The sequence below is a fragment of the Schistocerca nitens genome, chromosome 9, assembly GCF_023898315.1.
Source record: "Schistocerca nitens isolate TAMUIC-IGC-003100 chromosome 9, iqSchNite1.1, whole genome shotgun sequence".
Classification (NCBI taxonomy): Eukaryota; Metazoa; Arthropoda; class Insecta; order Orthoptera; family Acrididae; genus Schistocerca; species Schistocerca nitens.
In genome coordinates, this window is record NC_064622.1 from 133,059,520 (window position 1) to 133,085,833 (window position 26,314).

Sequence of the window (26,314 nt, forward strand, 5' to 3'; positions counted from 1 at the left end):
CAACATCGGGGATAGGCTGCAGACCCATCTCCCAGTACCTACTGCAACCTACATCCTTCTGAATCTGTTTAGTGTATTCATCTCTTGGTCTCCCTCTACGATTTTCACCCTCCACGCTTCCCTCCAATACTAAATTGGTGATCCCTTGAAGCCTCCGTATATGCCCTACCAACTGATCTCTTCTCTTAGTCAAGTTGTGCCACAAATTTCTCTTCTCTCCAATCCCATTCAATACCTCCTCATTAGTTATGAGATCTACCGATCTAATCTTCAGCATTCTTCTGTAGCACCACATTTTGAAAGCTTCTATTCTCTTCTTGTCTGAACTATTTATCATCCACATTTCATTTCCATACATGGCTACAATCCATACAAATACTTTCAGAAATGACTTCCTGACACTTAAATCTGTACTTGATGTTAACAAATTTCTCTTCTTCAGAAATGCTTTCCTTGCCATTGCCAGTCTACATTTTATATCCTCTCTACTTCGACCATCATCAGTTATTTTGCTCCCCAAATAGCAAAACTCATTTACTACTTTAAGCCTCTCATTTCCTAATCTAATTTCCGCAGCATCACCCGATTTAACTAGACTACATTCCATTATCCTTGTTTTGCTTCTGTTGATGTTCATCTTATAGCCTCCTTTCAAGACACTGTCCATTCTGTTCAGCTGCTCTTCCAAATCTTTTGCTGTCTCTGACAGAATTATGTTATCAGTGAACCTCAAAGTTTTTATATCTTCTCCATGAATTTTAATACCTACTCCGAATTTTTCTTTTGTTTCCTTTACTGCTTGCTCAATATACAGATTGAATAACATCGGGGAGAGGCTACAACCCTGTCTCACTCCTTTCCCAACCACTGCTTCCCTTTCATGCCCCTCTACTCTTATAACTGCCATCTGGTTTCTGTACAAATTGTGAATAGCCTTTCCCTCCCTGTATTTTACCCCTGCCACCTTCAGAATTTGAAAGAGAATATTCCAATTAACATTGTCAAAAGCTTTCTCTAAGTCTACAAATGCTAGAAATGTAGGTTTGCCTCTCCTTAATCTATTTTCTAAGATAAGTTGTAGGGTCAGTATTGCCTCACGTGTTCCAGCATGTCTATGGAATCCAAACTGATCTTCCCTGAGGTCGGCTTCTACCAGCTTTTACATTCGTCTGTAAAAAATTCGTGTTAGTATTTTGCAGCTGATAGTTTGGTAATTTTCACAACTGTCAACACCTGCTTTCTTTGGGATTGGAATTATTATATTCTTCTTGAAGTCTGAGGTTATTTCGTGGATCTCATACATGTTGTTCACCAGGTGGAAGAGTTCTGTCATGGCTGGCTCTCCCAAGGCTATTACTAGTTCTAACAGAATGTTGTCGACTCCCGGGATCTTATTTCAACTTAAGTCTTTCAGTGCTTTGTCAGGTTCTTCACACAGTATCATATCTCCCTTCTCATCTTCATCAACATTCTTTTCCATTTCCATAATATTGCCCTCAAGTACAGCTTCCTTGTATAGACACTCTATATACTCTCTATATACTACATAGTTCTTTGCTTAGAACTGATTTTCCACTTGAGCTCTTAATATTTGTACAGGTGGTTCTCTTTTCTCTAAAGGTCCCTTTCATTTTCCTGTACATAGCATTAGTCTTACCCCTAGTGATATATCCTTCTAAATTCTTACATATGTCCTGCTTTTGCATTTCCTGTTGATTTCATTTTGTACACATTTGTATTCCCTTTTGTCTGCCGTGTTTACTGCATTTTCATGTTTTCTCCTTTCATCGATCAAATTTAATCTCTCATCTGTTACCCATGAAGTTCTACAAGCCCTCGTCTTTTTACCTACTTGATCCTCTGCTTGCTTCACTATTTCATCTCTCAAAGCTATCTATTCTTCTTCTACTGTATTCCTTTCCCCTGTTCTTGTTAGTCATTCCCTAATGCTCCCTCTGAAGCTCTCTACAACCTCTGGTTCTTTCAATTTATCCAGGCCCCATCTCCTTAAATTCCTGCCTTTTTGCAGTTACTTCAGTTTTAATTTGCAGTTCATAACCAATAAATTGCGGTCAGAGTCCACATCTGCCCCTGGAAATGTCTCTAAATTTAAAACCTGGATCTAAAATCTCTGTCTTACCATTATATAATCAATCTGAAACATTCTTGAGTCTCAAGTCTTTGCACTTGTACAACCTTCTTTCATGATTCTTAAAGTGTTAGCTGTGATTAAATTATTCCCTGTGCAAAATTCTCCCCGATGGTTCCCTCTTTCATTCCTTTCCCCAGTCCATATTCACCTACTACTTTTCCTTCTCTTCGTTTTCCTACTGTTGAATTCTGGTCTCCCATAACTATTAAATTTGTGTCTCCCTTAACTATCTGAATAATTTCTTTTATCTCATCATATTCCACAATCTCCTCCTCATCTGTGGAGCTAGTTGGCATATTAACTTGTATCACAGTAATCTGTGATGGTTATGGGCTTCATGTCTATCTTGGCTACAATAATGTGTTCACTATGCTGCTCATAGCAGCTTACCCATGTTCCTATTTGTTATTCATTATTAAACCTACTCCTGCATTACCCCTATTTAATTTTGTATTTGTAACCCTGTATTCACCTGACCAGAAGTCCTGTTCCTCCTGCCACCCAACTTAACTAATTCCCACTACATTTAGCTTTAACCTATCCATTTCTCTTTTTAATTTCCTCACCTACATGCCTGATTGAGGGATCTGACATTTCACACCCTATCCATTTCTCTTTTTAATTTCCTCACCTACATGCCTGATTGAGGGATCTGACATTTCACACCCAGATCCATAGAAGGCCAGTTTTGTTTCTCCTGATAATGACATCCTCCCAAGTAGAAACTGCCCGTAGATCCAAATGGGGGCATATTTTACATCCAGCGTATTTTATCCAAGAGGAGACCATCATCATTTGACCATACAGTAAAGCTGCATGCCTTTGGGACAAATTATAGCTATAGTTGCACATTGCTTTCAGCCACTTGCAGTACCAGCACAGCAATGCTGTTTTGGTTAATGTTACAAGGCCAGATCAGTCAATCATCCAGACTGTAGCCTTTGCCACTACTTGAAAGGCTACTGCCGCTGTTCAGGAATCACGTCTTTATCTGGTCTCACAACAGATACCCCTCCATTGTTGTTGCACCTCTGATACAATCTGTATCGCTGAGGCACACAAGCCTCCCCAACAATGGCAAGGTCCATGGAATAAGCTGTAATATACCCGATACATTTTTTTTTTCCATTCAGCACTGCATTTGCATACAACAACACATAAATAGAGTCTATAAATTAAGTTACTGTCCCTGATAGACTCAAATATCCAATTGTTAAGCCACACTTCAAAAAACGGTGATAAAGCTGAGGTTTCTAACAACTTGTCAATTTGATTGCTAACAAGTGTACCTAAACGCCTAGAGAAACTTATGTTCAAGAGATTCATGGATCATCTTAATAAACATAACACTCTTAATAAAAATCACTTTGGATTCCAAAAGGGTATTTCAAATGAACACACAATTTTCTTTTTTGTCAACCAACTTTTTCAATCCATAAACAGTAAAACATCACCAGTTGCAATGCTTTGTGTTCTGTCGAAAGCATTTAACTGTGTAGATCACAAAATTCTTCTTGTGAAGGCTGAGCACTATGGCTTATGTGATAAAGTATGGATGTGACTTGAATCATATCTAGATGACAGAAGACAGAAGGTAGTATTGAATAAGTCTGCAGTGGCACCTGTCTGCCCTGACTGGGGCACAGTGAAATGTGGAGTACCACAAGGCTCAGTGCTTTGACCCTTACTTTTCTTAATCTTTATCAGTGATTTGCCATGGTATATGACACAAAAAGCACACTTTACCCTATTTGTAATTGACACAATCATTATGAAAGGCAAAGTACCAACCTGCAGTCTAAAGAACTCTGTGACCACTATATTCAAAGAAGCTCTAGATTGGTTCAGTTCAAATGGTCTGTCCCACAATGTTAACAAGACTCCGTTCATTCAGTTTCAAACAGCAAACACAAAAAACTGGAAAATACTGAAATAAATTGTGTGACAAAGAATTATTGAGAGTCAAGTCTTCCAAATTCCTGGGATTATACATTAAGACCACTCTGAACTGATCACTTCACACTGACCTATGCAAAAGACTGCAGCATTTACCATTCACTCAATTTCATCAATCTGTGGCTTGGAAACAATCAAAGCTGCATACTTTGTATGTTTCCATTCACTTATGATGTATGATGTCATGTTCTGGGGAAACCAGTCAAGAACAAATAAAGTCTTTATTGCAGGGAAGAGTGTCTTCAGAAGAATTATGGGTAGAGTACACCCTTGATGCCCTAGCAGAGATTTATCCAAACAACTGGAGATAAACACCATGCCAGTACTTTTTTCACTAATGTGCTTTGGGAACAACAATAATACAATTTACAAAACAAACAATGAATCTGTGATTATGATACAAGTAGTAAACATGATCTTCAAATGGCTCTGAGCACTATGCGACTTAACTGCTGAGGTCATCAGTCACCTAGAACTTAGAACTAATTAAACCTACCTAACCTAAGGACATCACACACATCCATGCCCGAGGCAGGATTCGAACCTGCGACCGAAGCGGTCACGCGGTTTCAAACTGAAGCGCTAGATCCGCAAGGCCACACCGGCTGGCAAACATGATGTTCACAAGAATATATATATAATAGAGGGAAACATTCCACGTAGGAAAAATATATCTAAAAACAAAGATGATGTGACTTACCAAATGAAAGTGCTGGCAGGTCGACAGAAACACAAACATACACACAAAATTCAAGCTTTCACAACAAACTGTTGCCTCATCAGGAAAGAGGGAAGGAGAGGGAAAGACGAAAGGATGTGGGTTTTAAGGGAGAGGGTAAGGAGTCATTCCAATCCCGGGAGCGGAAAGACTTACCTTAGGGGGAAAAAAGGACGGGTATGCGTGCATATATATATATATATATATATATATATTACTTGGCATGGTATGAAATGTGTTCAATATACAAGCATAAAAGTATACAAAAACTTCCAATTCATGTTAAATCAGTCACTGGGAGTTAAGAGTAAGAGTTAAGAGTAAATTAAAAAACAGCTAAAACTTTAAATTTTGAATAGTTCTTTCTTTTCTTTACAAGAATTTTTTGACAGTATGTACTAATTAGTGAAATGTTTATTAATTTTAAGCATTCATATAAGAAATGACTATGTAGCACTGGTACATCAACTGTTGACAAATTGCTTTTTATATGAATTAGAATATAAGCTTTATAATTTGTTTGTATAACCATTATTACTACTATAATCTGTATTGTTAATTGAATACTTTAATATTATGTATCTGTTTATGTACAGTTTAGATTGTAAGCCTCATTACCACTTATATGTGATTATTACTGCAATAACCTGACACATTCTACATCCTAGCGATACACTCGCTTCAAGGATCCATTGAAATCGAAAATAAATTTAAAAAATGTTGTGATTTCCATTGCCTTCTGTATCCTCATCCTGTGACCATTCCTGGTTCTTCCAGCCTTTATGGCAACTTCAACCCCAAGGGCAAGATGTTGCCCTGAAACTGTCCAGTCCTTCGCCCTCTATTTGCAAGGCCATTGGCAGAACAAGGGTTGCCACTGCTGGCAATTCTTTTTAGTCAAAATTTAAGCAGTAGTTGGGTATGAATCTGGACTCGGGAAGTTTCAACTACTAGCTAAAGACTCTAGCTCGAGACCACAGGGTCACGTATCTAATCAAGCAGCTGGAACTTGACATGAAGGCTGTGTCTGTGCCTACAGGACTACTGAGAGAGAGTTACCAGAGATTCCATAGGTACCTGTAGTACTATCCTCTCCTGTGGATCTTGTCTTCTTAACAGGAAGTGTCAGATGTATCACCACTCATTCACTTGACTGTGAGTGGTGTGTCAGTGGCGGGGCCAGGCACCCTGTACAGAGGAGACAGGTACTCTGAACAACTGAAGGTATTACACCCATCCCTCTAATCATCAAGCTTGTGGTGCCAATTTCAACTGAAACATAAACTGACTCAACAACATGTGCTTCACTTTTTGGGAAGCCTACAGTGTCCCATTTCAGAGGGAGGCAAATACGCAAGAGTTGGCAGTTCAAACATATGGTGAACAGTGGTACCCCTGAGGCAAATTGCAGTGAGGGATGGAAAGGATCAGCTTTTTCATTCTGCATGTATGCCCTGAGGCCACATTCTTGTAGAAGATGATTTTCTTGCAGGTTACGAACGAGCACGCTGCCATCAGCTAGGATTGTAGTGCACATTGGACAAAATGATGCCTGTCGTCTAGGCTCTTACATCATGTCTAAATCATACCAGTGACCAGCTAAGAAAGTTGAAAAGACCAGCCTTGTTCATGGAGTATCAATGAATTTCAAAATATGCACTACTATCCTCAGAGCTGATTGTAGCCCTCTGATTCTGAGTCAAGTGGGTGACTTGAACCAGAGCCTCTGAATGTTTGACAAGTTTGCTGCAACTTCCTGCACTTGTCCCATAGAGTTAAGAACTGTAGGGTCTATCTAAACAGCTTTAAGACACACTGTAGATAACAGGCTGCTGCCTAGGTAGCTGACCTGTGTGGAGTGTACAGAAGGTTCTTTTTATATTATTTGACTCTGTCCAATCTAGATAATGATAACTGAAGGAGAATCAAAAGTATTAGTGGAACATTCAGAAAAATGCTACTGCTGAAGCATTCACAAAATAGTTCCAGACTTTGATGCAAGCCTAAAAAGCATTGGAACTCTTAGAAAACTCGGTACAGGATGCTACCTAAATCCCCAAACTGACAGCAGTGAGATTTTTGGGATAAACATACATCTATACTCGAAAATCCATCTCACTGTATGTGACAGAGGGTACTTTGTGTGTCAATATCATTGTCTCCTTGCTGTTCCCGTAGCACAAGAAGAATGATTATTGGTAAGCCTCTGTGTGAGCTCAGAGCTCTCAAATTTTACCTTCATGTTATTCTCGTCTACATAGGAGGATCATATTGGTTGAATTTCCTAGGGATGAATGGTCTTAGAATGTTAACAGTAAACAAGACCTTGACATGTAACACCTCTCTTGTGTCACTTGCTGCTGGAGTTTTTTCGGCATACACACAATAGTTTCACACTTACTAAACAAACCTGTTATGAAATGCAATGCTCTTCTTTTGATCTTTTCTTTTTTCTCTATCAGTCCAATCCGGTACTAGTTCTGGAGTGACAAGCAATGTTCAAATATTGTTTCACAAGCTGCAGTGTGATTGTGGATTAAAAAAGTGATCCAGCAAGCGTAGAAGAAAATTCTTTTAATTTTGTCAATGATCACAAAACTTTTGGTCCTTAAACTACCAGTTTTGGTCATCAATGACCAGTAGCCAAAACTATTGAAATTACCAGATATATTCTGCTAACCCATAATAAGATTAGCACTGCAGAAAGTACAGAACTGATTGACTTTTTAGAGATTGTTTTAGTTAGCAATTTTTTCACCTTCAATGGCAAAATATATTAGGAAAATGAAATTCTTGGGATGAGAAACAGTCTGGCTCACATCTTGGCACATGTTTTGCAAATGATTTTGAATAATTTTTTTGTCAGATTTCCACAGCTAGAAAGAACAAATTATTTGCTATGAACGTTCCATCGATTATATTTTATTACTGTTAGAAGGTGACATCAATCAGGTTAACACATTTTTCCGAGCAACAAGCAGCATTCAGCCAAAAATAATTTTTACTACAGAAGTAGAAGAAGAGAATTTAGTTAACTATATAGACCTTACTATTAAGAAAGATGACAAGAAACATAAATTTTCCTTAAATTTGAATGTAAACAGTCACAATCACAATAAACTTTCTTTTTATTATGTAAGGTTACCGGTTTAGGTCTGTTTTAGACTATCTTTAGACACACACCATGATGTAGATGGCGGCCGTGAATGGAGCAGGTGCTACACCTCCACGAACCCTAATGAGCAGTGTAGTGCCTGCTTCATTTACAGTCACCATCTACATCATGGAGTGGTCTGAAGATGGTCTAAAACAAACCAAAACTGGTAAACTTTTATAATAAAAGATAAATTTATAGCAGTCTTAACTGTTTATATTCAATTTAAATAATAGATAAACTGCTGTACTCTAGAGAGACATGTTCTAAAAAATTATATAAATTTCAGTTCTCAGAAAACCCATATGCACAGATATTATCAATAATGCCAGTTAATGCCATCCTCCATTATATTAAAAGAGCACATAAAGAACTTGGTATTTTAAAGCATATTGTAATAGCCAATATTATGCACCCATACAATAGGCTAAAGAAACAAAAAACAAATAGTACACAAACACATTCTCAGTCAGTAAACTGTTCTAATAAAGAAAGAATGAAAACAATCACAAGTCCCAGAAAACAGAGAAATGCTTGATGAAATCTAAAGTCAGATGCAGTTTTAAAGTTGACTACCCCTATAACTTCATGTAAAACATAATTTTAGAAGTGAAAATGCAAATTTATCGACAGTGGTGTATATGGGTTTGATGGTAACAACTATGTTAAGTATAATATCAGCCAAACTAGCCACTCTCTTAATGTAGGGTTTAAGGAGCATTTACACCTGTCTAGTTGTAGTTAATTTCCCATGGTTTGCTGCAGATCTGAAGATGGTCATTTATGACCAAAACTGGTAGCCTAAGGACCAAACGTTTTTGATCATTTATACAAATAAAACAAATTTATTCTAAAAATGGTCAAACAAAAGTTTTTTAGGCTATCAAATTCAGTGAGTCACAGTTCAAATTCAGTGAGACAGACACTGAAGCGGCATGTAATTTTATTTGGGCAAGAACGATTATCAAGGGTTGGCTACTTGGGTCATCCTATTGACCACCAGACACCCCTAAATGTGACCAAAAAGTTAAGAGAAAATTTCAGCTCAGTAATATGTAAGATTTTCCCAAACCGTATTGCCATCATTGGAGTAGATTCAGTCATAACAATTGATTGGGATAAACAAACTTTTGCAAGTGATCACTGTGACAAAAAATCCTGAGAAACAATACTAACTGCCTCCTCTGAAAAATATTTAGAACAAAAAGATCAGAAGCCCACTCATGATTAAAATATATTAGGTTCAATGGCAATAAACAGAACTGACCACTGACTATTTCCACATTAAAAACTGGTACCAGTGGTCATAAGGCACTTGCAGCAACAATGATTAACAACATATGAAGGAAAACTAAAACAGGCAGGTATATTTACATTTTCATTAAAGTGGATAACAGGTAGTAGTTTCATATTTCACAGAAACTAGAAAGATTTAGCTCTGGTCAATGAATGTAGACGAAATGTGACTCAAGTTTCAAACAATATTTGACCAAGTACTGAAAAAATGTAAAATGAAGCACAGGGGTATAAATGGAGAGATTCTAAATGAAATGTGTTCCTGTTCACATGTAAAAACTGTCAGCAGCACCAAAGTTAAGTGTCCAGACACTCATGGGTGACATAAGAACTGAAAGGGAAGGTAGAAAACAAGCCAAAAGGCTGACCTCTGCTTTCAAATGTTGCTTTATCAAGGTGAATCCTGGGGTATTGCCTCAGTTTAATTCTTGAACTTCTGCAAAGATGAGTGGCGTACATGTTAGTCTCTTTGCCATTGAAAAACACATGAAATCCCAAAATTGAACAAATCTCCAGGACCCAATGGAATCCCTGTCAGATTTCACGTTGAAGATAAAAAACCTGCTGTACCCAGTATTAGAATATTAGAACATATTCTGAATATAAAAGAGGGAAGCGTATTATATATATATATATATATATATATATATATATATATATATATATATATATATATAAAACAAAGATGATGTGACTTACCGAACGAAAGCGCTGGCAGGTCGACCTGCCAGCGCTTTCGTTCGGTAAGTCACATCATCTTTGTTTTTAGATATATTTTCCCCATGTGGAATGTTTCCCTCCATTATATATATATATATATATATATATATATATATATATATATATATATATATATATATATATATATATATATACAAAGATGATGTGACTTACCAAATGAAAGTGCTGGCAGGTCGACAGACACACAAACAAACACAAACATACACACAAAATTCAAGCTTTCGCAACAAACTGTTGCCTCATCAGGAAAGAGGGAAGGAGAGGGAAAGACGAAAGGATGTGGGTTTTAAGGGAGAGGGTAAGGAGTCATTCCAATCCCGGGAGCGGAAAGACTTACCTTAGGGGGAAAAAAGGACGGGTATACACTCGCGCGCGTGCACACACACACACACACACACACACACACACACACACACACACACATCCATCCACACATATACAGACACAAGCAGACATATTTGTCTGAAAGCTGACGCAGTCCCTCAGCCACATACTCCCGATGATCAAGTACCACGGTCGTGGAACCCTTGTCCGCCGGAAGAATGACGATGGATCGGTCAGCCTTCAGATCACGGATAGCCTGGGTTCAGCAGTGGTGATGTTGGGAGTAGGATTAAGGTTTTTTTAAGAAGGATTGAGATGCAAGGCTGGAAGTCAGAAATTCCTGGAAGGTTTGGAGAGGGTGATTTTGAGGAAGAGGAGGTGGATCCCACTACGACGGAGGACGGAACTGTTCCAGGCAGGGTTCAATTTGGATGGTGTCTTGGGGAGTTGGATCATTAGGAGTAGGATTAGGATCATTTTTCTTCGTGGCAAAGTGATACTTCCAGCAGAGAGTACGAGTGTAGGACAGTAAATCTTTGACGAGGGCTGTTTGGTTGAATCTGGGAGTGGGGCTGAAGGTGAGGCCTTTGGATAGGACAGAGGTTTCGGATTGGGAGAGAGGTTTGGAGGAAAGGTTAACTACTGAATTAGGGTGTTGTGGTACCAGATTGTGTTGATTGGAATTTTGAGGTTTTGGAGGGAGTGGAGCTGGAAGTGGGATATTGAGTAGATGGGAGAGAGTGGGTTTGTGTGCAGTGAGAGGAGGTTGAGGTTTGCTGGGGCTGAAGGTGAGGCCTTTGGATAGCCCCAATCCCAGATTCAACCAAACAGCCCTCGTCAAAGATTTACTGTCCTACACTCGTACTCTCTGCTGGAAGTATCACTTTGCCATGAAGAAAAATGATCCTAATCCTACCCCTAATGATCCAACTCCCCAAGACAGTATCCAAATTGAACCCTGCCTGGAACAGTTCCGTCCTCCGTCACAGCGGGACCCACCTCCTCTTCCTCAAAATCACCCTCTCCAAACCTTCCAGGAATTTCTGACTTCCAGCCTTGCCTCTCAATCCTTCTTAAAAAACCTTAATCCTACTCCCAACATCACCACTGCTGAAGCCCAGGCTATCCGTGATCTGAAGGCTGACCGGTCCATCGTCATTCTTCTGGCGGACAAGGGTTCCACGACCGTGGTACTTTATCGTCGGGAGTACGTGGCTGAGGGACTGCGTCAGCTTTCAGACAACACCACATACAAAGTTTGCCAAGGTAATCCCATTCCTGATGTCCAGGCGGAGCTTCAAGGAATCCTCAGAACCTTAGGCCCCCTACAAAACCTTTCACCTGACTCCATCAACCTCCTGACCCCACCGACACCCCGCACCCCTACCTTCTACCTTCTTCCTAAAATTCACAAACCCAATCATCCCGGCCGCCCCATTGTAGCTGGTTACCAAGCCCCCACAGAACGTATCTCTGCCTACGTAGATCAACACCTTCAACCCATTACATGCAGTCTCCCATCCTTCATCAAAGACACCAACCACTTTCTCTAACGCCTGGAATCCTTACCCAATCCGTTACCCCCAGAAACCATCCTTGTAACCATTGATGCCACTTCCTTATACACAAATATCCCGCACGTCCAGGGCCTCGCTGCGATGGAGCACTTCCTTTCACGCCCATCACCTGCCACCCTACCTAAAACCTCTTTCCTCATTACCTTAGCCAGCTTCATCCTGACCCACAACGTCTTCACTTTTGAAGACCAGACATACCAACAATTAAAGGGAACAGCCATGGGTACCAGGATGGCCCCTTCGTACGCCAACCTATTCATGGGTCGCTTAGAGGAAGCCTTCTTGGTTACCCAGGCCTGCCAACCCAAAGTTTGGTACAGATTTATTGATGACATCTTCATGATCTGGACTCACAGTGAATAACAACTCCAGAATTTCCTCTCCAACCTCAACTCCAACTGGTCCTACTCCAAATCCCATGCCACTTTCCTTGATGTTGACCTCCACCTGTACCAAAGTTTGGTACAGATTTATTGATGACATCTTCATGATCTGGACTCACAGTGAATAACAACTCCAGAATTTCCTCTCCAACCTCAACTCCAACTGGTCCTACTCCAAATCCCATGCCACTTTCCTTGATGTTGACCTCCACCTGTCCAATGGCCAGCTTCACATGTCCGTCCACATCAAACCCACCAACAAGCAACAGTACCTCCATTACGACAGCTGCCACCCATTCCACATCAAACGGTCCCTTCCCTACAGCCTAGGTCTTCATGGCAAACGAATCTGCTCCAGTCCGGAATCCCTGAAGCATTACACCAACAACCTGACAACAGCTTTCGCATCCCGCAACTACCCTCCCGACCTGGTACAGAAGCAAATAACCAGAGCCACTTCCTCATCCTCTCAAACCCAGAACCTCCCACAGAAGAACCACAAAAGTGCCCCACTTGTGACAGGATACTTTCCGGGACTGGATCAGATTCTGAATGTGGCTCTCCAGCAGGGATAAGACTTCCTCAAATCCTGCCCTGAAATGAGATCCATCCTTCATGAAATCCTCCCCACTCCACCAAGAGTGTCTTTCCGCCGTCCACCTAACATTCGTAACCTCTTAGTTCATCCCTATGAAATCCCCAAACCACCTTCCCTACCCTCTGGCTCCTACCCTTGTAACCACCCCCGGTGTAAAACCTGTCCCATGCACCCTCCTACCACCACCTACTCCAGTCCTGTAACCCGGAAGGTGTACACGATCAAAGGCAGAGCCACGTGTGAAAGCACCCACGTGATCTACCAACTGACCTGCCTACACTGTGACGCATTCTATGTGGGAATGACCAGCAACAAACTGTCCATTCGCATGAATGGACACAGGCAGACAGTGTTTGTTGGTAATGAGGATCACCCTGTGGCTAAACATGCCTTGGTGCACGGCCAGCACATCATGGCACAGTGTTACACCGTCCGGGTTATCTGGATACTTCCCACTAACACCAACCTATCCGAACTCCAGAGATGGGAACTTGCTCTTCAATATATCCTCTCTTCCCGTTATCCACCAGGCCTCAATCTCCGCTAATTTCAAGTTGCCGCCACTCATACCTCACCTGTCATTCAACAACATCTTTGCCTCTGCACTTCTGCCTCGACTGACATCTCTACCCAAACTCTTTGTCTTTAAATATGTCTGCTTGTGCCTGTATATGTGTGGATGGATATGTGTGGATGGATATGTGTGGATGGATATGTGTGGATGGATATGTGTGGATGGATATGTGTGGATGGATATGTGTGGATGGATATGTGTGGATGGATATGTGTGGATGGATATGTGTGTGCGCGCGCGCGCGCGCGAGCGCGAGTGTATAACCGTCCTTTTTTCCCCCTAAGGTAAGTCTTTCCGCTCCCGGGATTGGAATGACTCCTTACCCTCTCCCTTAAAAACCACATCCTTTCGTCTTTCCCTCTCCTTCCCTCTTTCCTGATGAGGCAACAGTTTGTTGCGAAAGCTTGAATTTTGTGTGTATGTTTGTGTGTCTGTCGACCTGCCAGCACTTTCATTTGGTAAGTCACATCATCTTTGTTTTTAGATATAAAAACACAGATGATGTGACTTACCGAACGAAAGCACTTTCGTTCGGTAAGTCACATCATCTGTGTGTGTGTGTGTGTGTGTGTGTGTGTGTGTGTGTGTGTGTGTGTGTGTGTGTGTGTGTGTATATATATATATATCTTTCCTGATGAGGCAACAGTTTGTTGCGAAAGCTTGAATTTTGTGTGTATATTTGTGTTTGTTTGTGTGTCTATCGACCTGCCAGCGCTTTTGTTTGGTAAGTCTCATCATCTTTCTTTTTAGATATATATATATATATATATATATATATATATATATATATATATATATATATATATATATTCTGAGTTTAACGTAATAATATATCTTGAATGGAAAGACTTTCATGACAACCAGGATGCGTACTGAAAACATCGGTCATGAAAAACACAATTTGAACTTCAGACATTTATGCATTTTGAATCCTATGAATCCAGGCAATAAGAAAGATTTTGTTTTTCCTGAATAGCATAGCATTTGCCTCAGTAGGACATCACCACTTACTAATGAAAATTTGATCATAAGTGGTATCCAAGGATATTTGTGATTGAACTGCGGGTTTATTTGTAGCTGTAATGCAGCATGTAATCTAGAAAGGAAAGTCATTGGCTGATGTACAAATAACTTCAGATGTGACCCAGAGAAGTATATTGGCACCATTACTTTTCTCACTGTATATGAACTTGCAAACAATATTACTAGTGACCTTAGATTTTTTTGCAGTTGTCTGTAATTAAATACAGTCTGAAAAAGTTGCACAAATATTCATCAGCTCTTGGTAAGAATACATGGAGATGTAACTTGCTTTAAATGTCCAGAAATATAAAATTGTGCAGCATCAAGGAACACAAAAATTTAGTAGCCTGTGACAACTTATCAATGAGTCATCTTACACAAATATCTGGGTGCAACAATTTGATAGGGAAGTGAAATGGAATGATCATGTAGGTAATGCAGTTGTCAGACATAATGTCATTGGTAGGATAGTGGGAAAATGAAGTCCATCTACAAAGGAGATTGCTTACCAAACATTCATGTAGTCCATATTTGAGCATTTCTAAAGTGTTCCAGATCCATGGTGAAAGACTGACAGGGATATTAAACATAAACCAAGAAGGGTGGCACAAATGGTCAAACATTTGTTTGACCCATTGTAGAGAGTGACAGAAATGCTGGTAAACTCAAACTGGCAGATGCTTTAAGATCAGAATTTCCAGAATCAGTATTAAGTGCAGAATCTATGAATACACTACAATTGCCTACATATCAATATAGTAGATATCATAAATTAAATTACAGCATGTACAGATGCAATTTACGATGTCATTCTTACCAGACTCCGTATGCAAAAAGAATGGGGAGAAATTAATATGTAGTACAATGGAAAAGTACCTTTGCTAATGCACTTCAGAAAGGTTTGCAGAGTAGAAATGTAGATACTTCTTTACTTTAGTTTTTTTCAATTCAGTTCTGGCTTCATATCTCCAATGTCAGTTTTTAATTTGGATTTGTTAGGTCTGCTTCTCTATTATCACTTAGGAACTGATCATCCCTCTAACCCCATCCTGAACAGTGTTAGTCACAACATCTTTCAGACAGGAAATAACACAAAGAAATAAAATTATGAGTTATTTAAATGTTACATGTTATGAGTGAACAGATGTTTCTATGCCAATAAAGTATTTTGAACAACTCAGCTGCCAGGAATGCTAAGAGTTGCAGAAACATAGCAAAAATAAATTTGTAAAGAAATGCTTACCACTCCAACTTGACCAACTACACTGCTTAGTGATGAATCTCGATTCCACAGGCAAATGGGAACAACGTATCGGGTGTACTCAACAGGATCTCTCAGTATTATTACGGCAATGTCAGCATTTAAGCTGTTACTGTTGTACTCTGGATGGAGATATATTTTTGATGGCTATGTAATGAAAAAGACAAAAACAAAGTCAAAAAAGATTTTATTATATAGCAAAAAATGCACAAGTCAGAAAATGTTACTTTTGATAACAATATTGGCAGAAAAAATTTGCAGTGGAATTTAGAGCTTAAGTAATTAGGGTAAAACATGTAAAATCCACTTTATAAGCTCTTATTTAATACTTATTGTCACCATCACTTTATTGTGTTCAGCACAAAGAAGAAAACACAGAAGCTACTTAGTTTTATTTTTACTACTTTTGAGTTCCAAATGATGCCTATATGCAACATGAGAACTCTGTAATAATCCACTAAGCAGCCTCAACATAATCAATTCAACTTCAAAGTGGCAGCATTAGCTGTGTTTTAGCAAACATTCTTCTCATTTGTGGTATTTTCAATAACACATTTTGGAATGTCACCTACAAAATTATCACATTGTGTTTCCTGCCTTTGGTGATATCTAACTGCTCTTCCCCTTATGTGGCTATAGGTTTTGGATAATTGGAGGAGTAAGTCTGATGGTGAGGAACTGTCATCATATGCTAGTACTGGGTGGTTATAATTAAAAAGTAGATACTCACAGAGGTCCACTGTGGGCTGTAATTATTGTATGGCAAAAAACTTGGTAGATATGCTAATGCATTAATGCAGAACTGATTAACACTGGAAAAAATCAGTTCCAATTTTGCATACTAGGTGCAAATATGGCACTGTGAATGCAAGAAAGGCATACAGGTATTTTCCGTTTGTGATGAACTTGGAATGGAACATGAGCAGAAAAGGTCAACCAAGTGAGAAAGGCATAATGTTGTCTTTATTATTAACCACTTCATAAACCATTTGTTCAATATGAGTACTGGAGATATTGAAGAGATGCTGCATCCATAAAATGATGTGATCAACAGTTGCTTGCTTCAGTTCCAGTGGAATCTGAGCAACATGTTCCTGTACACTGGCCTTTAGATCATGCAGAGAACAAACAAATCCCTTTTACATGCCCCCCACCCCACCCCCACCCCCCCTCCCCAAAGCAAATGACACATGAATTTGGGTCAGATGATCTTGCATGCCATACCTCTGGAAAACCTCTGAGATAACTCGTTTGTAGAAGGTTGCATTGAGCAGATCTTTCACTGGGTGAGTGACTTGAGGTGTTGTCCCATCTTGCATGGAAACAGTGTTCCCTTCCAAGGCAGCAACCACATGCTATACGAGGAGATCTTGATAACACACAGACATTGCAGTACACCTGACAGGCCCTCTGGATATACTCTCTTTGAAGAAGATTGGGCCAACAATAAGAGTGTTTGTAAATGCACACCACACTGTCACATTGGGTGAGTAGATTGGCTCTTCATATGCAACATGCTTTTTAACAGTACCATGAATTCAGCAGTTCTGTGTATTCACTGCATCCTGTAATGTAAAATGTGCCATGTCACTCCATAGGATATTACCCAGCCAAGTGTCATCAACTTCAGACCATACTAAAAACCAAAGAAAAAATCAGAATGTTGCTGCGGATGAAGAGGTTTCAGTTACTGCACATCTGGATCTTGTACAGGTACCACAAAGCATTCTCTATTGTCAACTGTGGGATGGAGAACTCTTGTGATAACTGCAAGAGCACTAGCACCACCCAGGGCACATGCTGCATGGTCAGTTACAGCAACAGCAACCTCGTTAGTAACTTCCACCAAGATATGATACCTTTTTCTTCCAGGTGCCACATCAATCTCACCTCTATTGCTGAATTTTATTATCTACACCTTTAAACCATTTAAAAACATGGGACGTCTCCTGAAACCTTTTTGTCTGTGATACTCAGCAGCACTATAACAGCTGCTGATCACGTAAAGCAGTTTCACTAATAGCAAACAGTCTCTCTTCATGATAGCTATACTGTTCATTCATGCTTTGGCTATCATACCAGAGTACACAGCACCAAATTTGTGCCTAATGACCAAAATTGGAACTAATTTTTTCCTGTATAAATCAGTTCTGTATTAATGTATTGGCATATCTACCAGGTTCCACTGCCATACAATAATTACAACCCACATTGGACCTCTGTAAATAGCTGCACTTTTCATTATAACAACTCTGTAGTGACTCTGTGGACTTTTGGAGCTTGACAATACATCTTGTTATACAGTTAAAAACTGCAGTCACCACAGTTGTTCCCTCCAAAATGTTGAGCTGCTTTAGGTTCCATCAAGTAGTCATTTCAGTACTTTTAAATAATAATTTTATAAATTTAGTCTTACTTTCTCAGACAAAATGCAGACTGATAGAAGTGATTCATGTGTCACTGAAGAAGTAAATAGCTGTTGGTATCATTTACATAGTTGGGAAAAGTTGTCAGGTTTCTCAGTTTGTTTTAGCAACTAATGCTAGCACCAGTGGAAATCTGAGTACAGGTTTCTACCTCATAGACATAAATCATTATTTCTTTGCCATATTTCTATTGTGAAGAAATCCAACACATCGACTGTATTCTAGTATTTCCTTTGAACAATATGCACAGTTCAACATACATCTACGATTTAACAAATGTTAGGACAGGGTACTTTTAAAACTTTAATTACCGTCATGCTTGACACAAAATTAATATCATAGTGAGTATTATTTATCAAATCTGAATATATAAGAAATGACATAAAATATTACATATAACTCATTGCATTACATAAGAATTGCATATAAGCACATTGTTAGTTTAAACAAGATGGACAAAACACTGAACAGACTGTTCGGTTCATTTAATATTTAAGAAAAGGAAACAGTCTCTTCATATATGCCGAGATGGCCACAGACTATGCACTGACTGGTTCCTTTTGTACATGAAGTTATTGCTTCAAAAAGCTTAGAATACTTACTATACCATCATTATACATATACAAATGTGTATTGTATGTCAGGACCCACATTGCAGATTGTCAGACAAATGCCGACTTTCATAACTACAATACCCATAATAGCGCAGCACTCCATACTCAGGGAACAAAAAGAACGAATACACAAAGGCATGTGAGCCATATCGGTGCAAAACTGTACAACACACTGCCAGTCAACATCAGGCAGTTAGAAGATGATAACAAATTTAAAACATAATTTAAAAAATTTCTAGTAGAACAATGTTTTTATTGTGTAAATGACTATGTAGGTTAATAAATTTTTTCTGATGATATTTATAAAGGCAAAATGGAAAATACTCTATATGTACCTAATCATTCATTACCTAATCATTCATTACATTTACATACTTAAAGGACAGCTGTTGTGTGATGTAAATATATACTTAAGCAGTGTTGTGTATATAAGGACTTGCCGTTTAGGGAGGACAAAACTACAGCCTTATGAAAAACAGACTATGCATTTAAAACAACAAGCAGGGATGTATATAGGCTATATTACTTTCATTGTATTATTATTAATCTCATTGTATTATTTTGTTTTGTACTTTTTTATGTATATATTGTTTGTGTCCATTTCTTTGAAATGGCTTACATATACCCTTGACAACATCCATACAATATTTATTGTCAACGGATGGAAAAATAAAATAAAAATAAATAAATAAATTTAATGGATGATAGTTTGTTTACCATGATCCTCATTCCACACATCGTGTCACACTGCTTTTGTAATTTCTCCCCCAAATTTTAAAGAAGGGATGACAGTTACAGACACCAAAGAAAACAGATCTGTTTAATGTGTACCACTCACCAGATTTCATCTGATGCTTAACTCTTTAAGGTCTCTTTATTACTAATGAATGAAACAAACCTGCTTCATATAGGTTCAGTAAGCTGTTAAAAATATGGAATATTGCCAACATGAGAAGCTATTCCTTGACAAAGGTTGCAGTGGGCAAAGTTCTTCATGTATATAAAGTACACTGACACTTACCTCTCTAACCTGGCTGTAACGCTCTGCAAAGCGCCGCACCTCGTACTTTCCCAGGTAGACAACAAGGTCCTGTGGTGTGAGTGCTGGATTTTCACGGTACTTGATGCAATGCCCAGCTGCACACACATACAGGCATGGTCTCAAACATGGTATGCTACTAGCTTGTGGTGCCAGACAATGACTACAGCTTTTGAACTTAATTGCAATTAATTTGGGAGCTTAGTGATAAGAGCTTGGTATAACTGAAAATTTACTTCCCTTGTTTATATCGTATTATTTGCCAGCTTGAGACAATTGTGAGTGTTACTGCCATCTTGTAAATGGAGTTAAAGATATTAAAAACTATGAATTACAATTACCACAAACTAAATGGTAATACATTTGTCTTGGTCATGTCCAGAAATGAGAAATATCTTATCCCACCCACAGTGGTACTCCACAGCCCACCAAAGCAACGCAATATACTTGTCCATCCCTATACCACTCTTGTTCCCAACTCTTTGCCTCATGGCTGTCCATGCAATAGACATAAATGAAAAATCTATTTATTTATTTATTTGTCTGTCCCATACATACTTCCACCACCACCTACTCCATTCCAGTCGTCGGCATCTCCTATCCCATGTGAACTGTAAAACCAGTAATATGACTGACAAGCTAAGCTGCAGCCACTACGCCACTTCCTATGTGGGCATGACAGTTAACAAGCCGTCGGTCCACATGAATGGCCTCTCACAAATTGTGGCCAAAAGACAGTTGGACTGCAGAGTTGCTTCACTTTAGTGACTTCTTCATTGCATGTGACACCTGGAGCCTTCCTACCAGTACTAACTTTCCTGAACTGTGCTACTGGGAACTCTCCCTGCAATATATCCTACGTGGATCAAGACAGTAGGTCCCTAATTGATAATTTTTTCTTCGGTGAAGCTTAAAGCCAGAAAATAACTGTTTACCCAACAACAAACTCTCTCTGTGATAGTGATGCACAGTTAGTTAGAATAAATAACAGTGCCTTACACTATCGATACACCTCAGTGGAAATCAGTTAGAGTAATTAATGACTTCAGAACAACTGTATCTTTTGGCACTACATAAAGTACTGAAAATTACTAAAGAAAGTTATTAAAAAAATCAAGGAATGCACACACAATGCCAGAAATTAGCAATTTCAACAACAGAATTAAGGCTATATGGAATGTATTGAAACGAGCCACTGAACAGGGCATCATTATTGAACTGAGTGGAAGGGCTGTAAATGAGTCACAAATGTATCTAATAATCATTTCTAAAATATAGAAGAAAGTATAGGGGCAAACAGTTTCAGAGAAAAATCACAGCAATACATTGGAAAAGAAACTCTCATAAAATTCAGTGATATGAATGTATCTCCAATTTCTCCTTCCAAAATCGAGAGAATTATATACTGTCTCAAATATAAAAGCTCATCTGGTTTTGACAGTGTTTTCAGTGGAGTACTAAAAATTTGTTCCCATATAATAGGCCTGGTCTTATCTGAAATATGAAATACATCACTAACTCAAGGCATTTTACCAGAGTGACTGAAAAATGCTACTCCCTTCAACAAAGATGAGAGGAGAGATGTCAGTAAGTATCAACTTCTTTCACTGCTCACATCACTTCCCAAAATTTTTGAGAACATGATGTATTCTAGAACTAGATCTCACCTGAGCTACAATAACTTCTTCAGCAAACCTCAGTTTCTATTTCAGATGAGTTGCTCTACAGAGAATACCATTTACATGTTCACTCATCAAATTTTACAAGCATTAAATAATGAAACCATGCTAGTTGATGTTATCTGTGGCCTATTTAATGCATCTGACACTGCGAATCATAGTAGTATCCTAGATAAATTGAAGTCTTATTAGATTGACAATATAGTCAACAAATGGATGTCATATCTAACAAAAAGAAAACAAAGTTATACTTAGTAATTCAACATTCAACCAATGTAGCCTGGGAACATTATTATGACTGGGGAGAAATAATCACCAATTGGGTTCCCCAGGGCTCAATTTTAGGTCCACTATTGTTTCTCATATCTGTAAATGATATTCTGTCTAATAAACAACAAATGGAATTAGTTAATTTTGCAGATAACACCAGTATTGTAATCAAATCAAGTATACATTCATAAACAGAAGAAATAGTAAACAATGCCAGGTTGAACAAAAACAATTTTGCCATATTAATAGGAGGATCAAATGACGTCTATAGAAACGAGCCATACAAGGTTATTACAGATATGTGGAAATGTTTAAATAATTTAAACCACACAAATGTACTTATTGTGAACATCCCACATTGTCATGATTTACCACCCTGGTCATGTGTGAACTGCAAAATTAATGTTGCAAATGAGTGTGTCACTGAAATATGCACTAACTTTAAGAATGTCGATATTGTAGATACAAACAGATTGCAGCAAAGGTTCCATACAGTCCATGGACTTCATTTAAATATGCCAGGAAAGAAATTACTAGCCGAAAGAATATGTTCTCACATTTCGAAGAAGAGTGAAGAAAAAAGTATAAGTGACAAGCAAACGGAGATTAAGAAGTGCTTTAGACGAGTTACAAGCTGTGCCATCGGCCAAACACAAATTACCAGGTGGTTTAAACCAATTAGGTGAGAAAAACAATCAAGTCATGTTGTTGTTGTTGTTGTTGTTGTTGTTATGGTCTTCAGTACTGAAACTGGTTTGATGCAGCTCTCCATGCTACTCTATCCTGTGCAAGATTCTTCATCTCCCAGTACCTACTGCAGCCTACATCCTTCTGAATCTGCTTAGTTTATTCATCTCTTGGTCTCCCTCTTCGATTTTTACCCTCCACACTGCCCTCCAATACTAAATTGGTGATCCCTCAGAACATCTCCTACCAACCGATCCCTTCTTCTAGTCAAGTTGTGCCACAAGCTCCTCTTCTCCCCAATTCTATTCAATACCTCCTCATTAGTTACGTGATCTACCCATCTAATCTTCAGCATTCTTCTGTAGCACCACATTTCGAAAGCTTCTATTCTCTTCTTATCTAAACTATTTATCGTCCACATTTCACTTCCATACATGGCTACACTCCATACAAATACTTTCAGAAACGACTTCCTGACATTTAAATCTATACTCAATTTTAACAAATTTTTCTTCTTCAGTAACGCTTTACTTGCCATTGCCAGTCTACATTTTATGTCATGAGCCAAACAAAAATTATGAAATGGTTTAAACCGAAGAGGACAGATGTGGATGAAGAAAAACTTAGACAATCTCCAGAAGTTAAATCACCTGCTGATTGCCACCAGCATACAGAAGCCACACACAAGAAAGACACCGAAAAATTTTTAGGGTAAGTGCTGTATTAGAAATGCCATTAGATAAAGAATCAGAAACCGTTTAAACTAAAGTTACTAAATACCCAGATTTTGCTATACTACACCATAACGCTCTGTCACTCACAAATAAAATTTCCATGTTGGAAGCACTACTCCAGTACGCACTAAATGTAGACATAATTTGCATTACTGAACATTGGCTATGAAATGACAAAGTAAAATTAACCTCAATCTCAGGATATAGATTAGCATGTCATTTTAGCCAAGAGTTTTCCAAACATGGTGGCTCTGCTATCTTTGTGAAAGAGCAAATAAAGTTCTGTGATGTCAGTAAAAGTTATATTGACTCAATTGAAAAAGACTTTGAACTTTCCATTACTCAACTGCCAGAGCTTAATTTCATAGTTATTAACATATATAGAGCACCAAGCAGAAACCTGCCAGTCTTCATGAATAAACTAGAGGTTCTGATGAACAGGATAAGTACACTAAATATGAAGATAGTGCTTTGTGGGGATTTCAATATTGAATTTTCAAAAAGACAGTTGCACCAGAGTTTCTTTGATAAATAAGACCAACACATTCAATATGATCCCCACAATACACTGCCCAACAAGATTAACAGAATGCACAAATTCTATTATTGACCAAATATTCATCTCAGAAACAAATTACAGATTCACAAGCAGGGTACTGAGCTTGGGTTATAGTGATGATGAGGCACAGCTGCTGTGTATAGAAATGCCAACAAGTAGTAGCAGTTCCAAAAAATCAGTTGAAAAAAGAACCTTTTCTGAAGATAGCGTTAGAATTTTTAGTCTCTTACTTGCGAAGGAAAACTGGGAAAGCATCGCCACTCAAAACAAAGTTGATAGCATGTACATGAGTTTTCAGAGCGTCTTTCTTCACTATTTTAATGTAGCATTTCCAAAAGAAGTAAAAACAGTAAAACCTAACAATAATAAGCAATGGGTAACCAAAGGCATAAAAATTTCCAGTGAGAGAAACAGATTTCTGCAGTACTGTTCTAAGAAATATAGAGTAACCCAAGAATTTGCAGGTTATTCAAAAGCCTACAAAAGAATCTATGGTAGAGTAGTCAAAGAGGCAAAATTTGATAAGAAACTCATCTAACAAAATGAGATCCACAAGGAGAGTTATAAAGAAACAAACTTGTAGTTCAGCGCCAAAGAAAAAGAATGTATCATTAACACTAGAAGGCTCAAAAGTCACAGACCCAAATTCAGTTGTGGAAAAATTCAATGAATACTTCACTTCACTAGCTGAAGACCTTGTTCAAGTACACTGTCAAGGACAAGTCCCAAGTTTCTCTAGCAAGTCAGTGATCTCGACTGCTTCTATGTATGTTTATGAAACAAACCCCAATGAAATTATACGTGAACTTATAATAATTAACCAATAAAATGTCAAGTGGTCTTGATGAAGTACCTGATTTCATATTAAAAGCATGTGCTCACCACATAGAAAACCCCTTGGCAAAAATTTTCACCCTCTCTTTAAAAACTGATGTATTTCCAGATATTTTTAAAATAGCAAAAGTTTCACCACTGCTAAAAAAAAGGTTCTGAAAAATATCAAACTACTGACCTGCATCACAGTTAAGTTCCTTCTCAAAAATTCTAGAAAAACTCTTCTATGACAGGCTTTTAAGTTTCATAAATAAATATGCACCTCTTACAGTACAACAACATGGTTTTAAGAAGTCTAAATCTACACAGACAGCAATTTTCTAAGTGTTAGACTGCATTTTAAAATCCCTTAATCAACATAAATTAGCTGCAGGTATTTTTATTGATCTATCAAAAGCCTTTGATGTCCTGGACCATAACATTCTGCTTGAAAAATTAGAAAGACGAGGAGTAAGAAGTGTAGCAAATAGCTGGTTGTTTTCATACCTAAAAAACTGCAGGCAGAAAGTATCACTTCAGTATGAATTCAACAAAATGAATAAAACAAGAAACAACTCCTTTCTTTCTAGCAAATTATGAATAAAATATGGTGTACCACAGGGCTCAATCGTAGGTTCTTAATTTATGTGGACGACTTAGTTGAATATATGAGTCCCACGAAACTATCCTGCTTGCCGATGACACCAGCATATTGCTCACTGGATCCAGTCCAGAAACTTTGCAGTCCACAGCAAAAAGTTTTATGAAAAGTCTTTCTGAGTGGTTCACAAAAAACAAACTCATTATAGATACTGAAAAAGCTGCGTGTGTCGATTTTCATTTAATTCCTCAAACTAATCAAATGTCTATTCAAGCACAATTAAAAAATGATCTCCTTCAAAATGTAAGTGTCACAAAACTTTTGGATTCAACAAGACAAAGTGGGACACACATATAAATAACTTGTCTAGAAAACTATCATCTGTGTGCTATGGTCTAAGAATTTTAAAGGCTACAAGAAGCAAAACAACAGTACTGCAGGCATACTAAGCACAGTTCCACTCACTGGTCTGATATGGAATCTTTTCTGGGGATACTCAACTCACAGTGTAAAGGTTTTTAGAATGCAAAAAAAGAGTTCTAAGAATAATTTGTGGCCTTAAAAAGATTGAGTCCTGTAAATCCCATTTTACTGAGCTTGGTGTTCTAAATGTTCCAAGTTTATTCACCTTATGAAACTATATCGTTCACTAGGGACTACCTCCTGAAAACAAGCAAATCGCTACAGAACAAAAATGTACACAACTATAGTACAAGAGGGAAATAAAATATACATCCAAAATATCACAGGACAACCACCTATCAGAGGAGCATAATTAACATTGGTGTAATGCTGCACAATAAGATACCAGAGGAAAAAACAAGTGTTACTAATCCAATATTTAAAGCTAACAACCTAAAGGCATTTATAAAAAGCACTGTTTCTATTCTGTTAGAGAATTTCTGAATACGTAACAAAATTAATTGTAATAGGTACCTATTTTTAATTTGCCTACAATTTTGCAAATACTGTGTATTATTGCAACTTATCTTTCACCTGTCCAATATCAATTGTACAATTTGTGCTGTATGATAAAACTGAACCAATAAAAAATCAAATCAAATGTTCTTGAAAGTATCATTGGCTGGTTTTCTGCAAACTGTCTCACCATCAGTTTTGAAGAGACTGTTATGCA

The 26,314-nt window shown here is 38.2% G+C and overlaps 1 protein-coding gene across 1 annotated transcript in view; it reads right to left on the reverse strand.

Annotated features, from left to right (window-relative positions):
- Nucleotides 1–26,314, reverse strand: part of LOC126204054 (serine protease gd-like) — a 145,106-nt gene that overhangs the window by 39,706 nt on the left and 79,086 nt on the right. Inside the window, exons 5-6 of the mRNA XM_049938477.1 lie at nt 19,819–19,934; nt 15,740–15,904 (exon numbers count right to left, since the gene is read on the reverse strand). Of these exons, the coding sequence (XP_049794434.1) occupies nt 15,740–15,904; nt 19,819–19,934 (281 nt within the window). The remainder of the gene's footprint in view (nt 1–15,739; nt 15,905–19,818; nt 19,935–26,314) is intronic.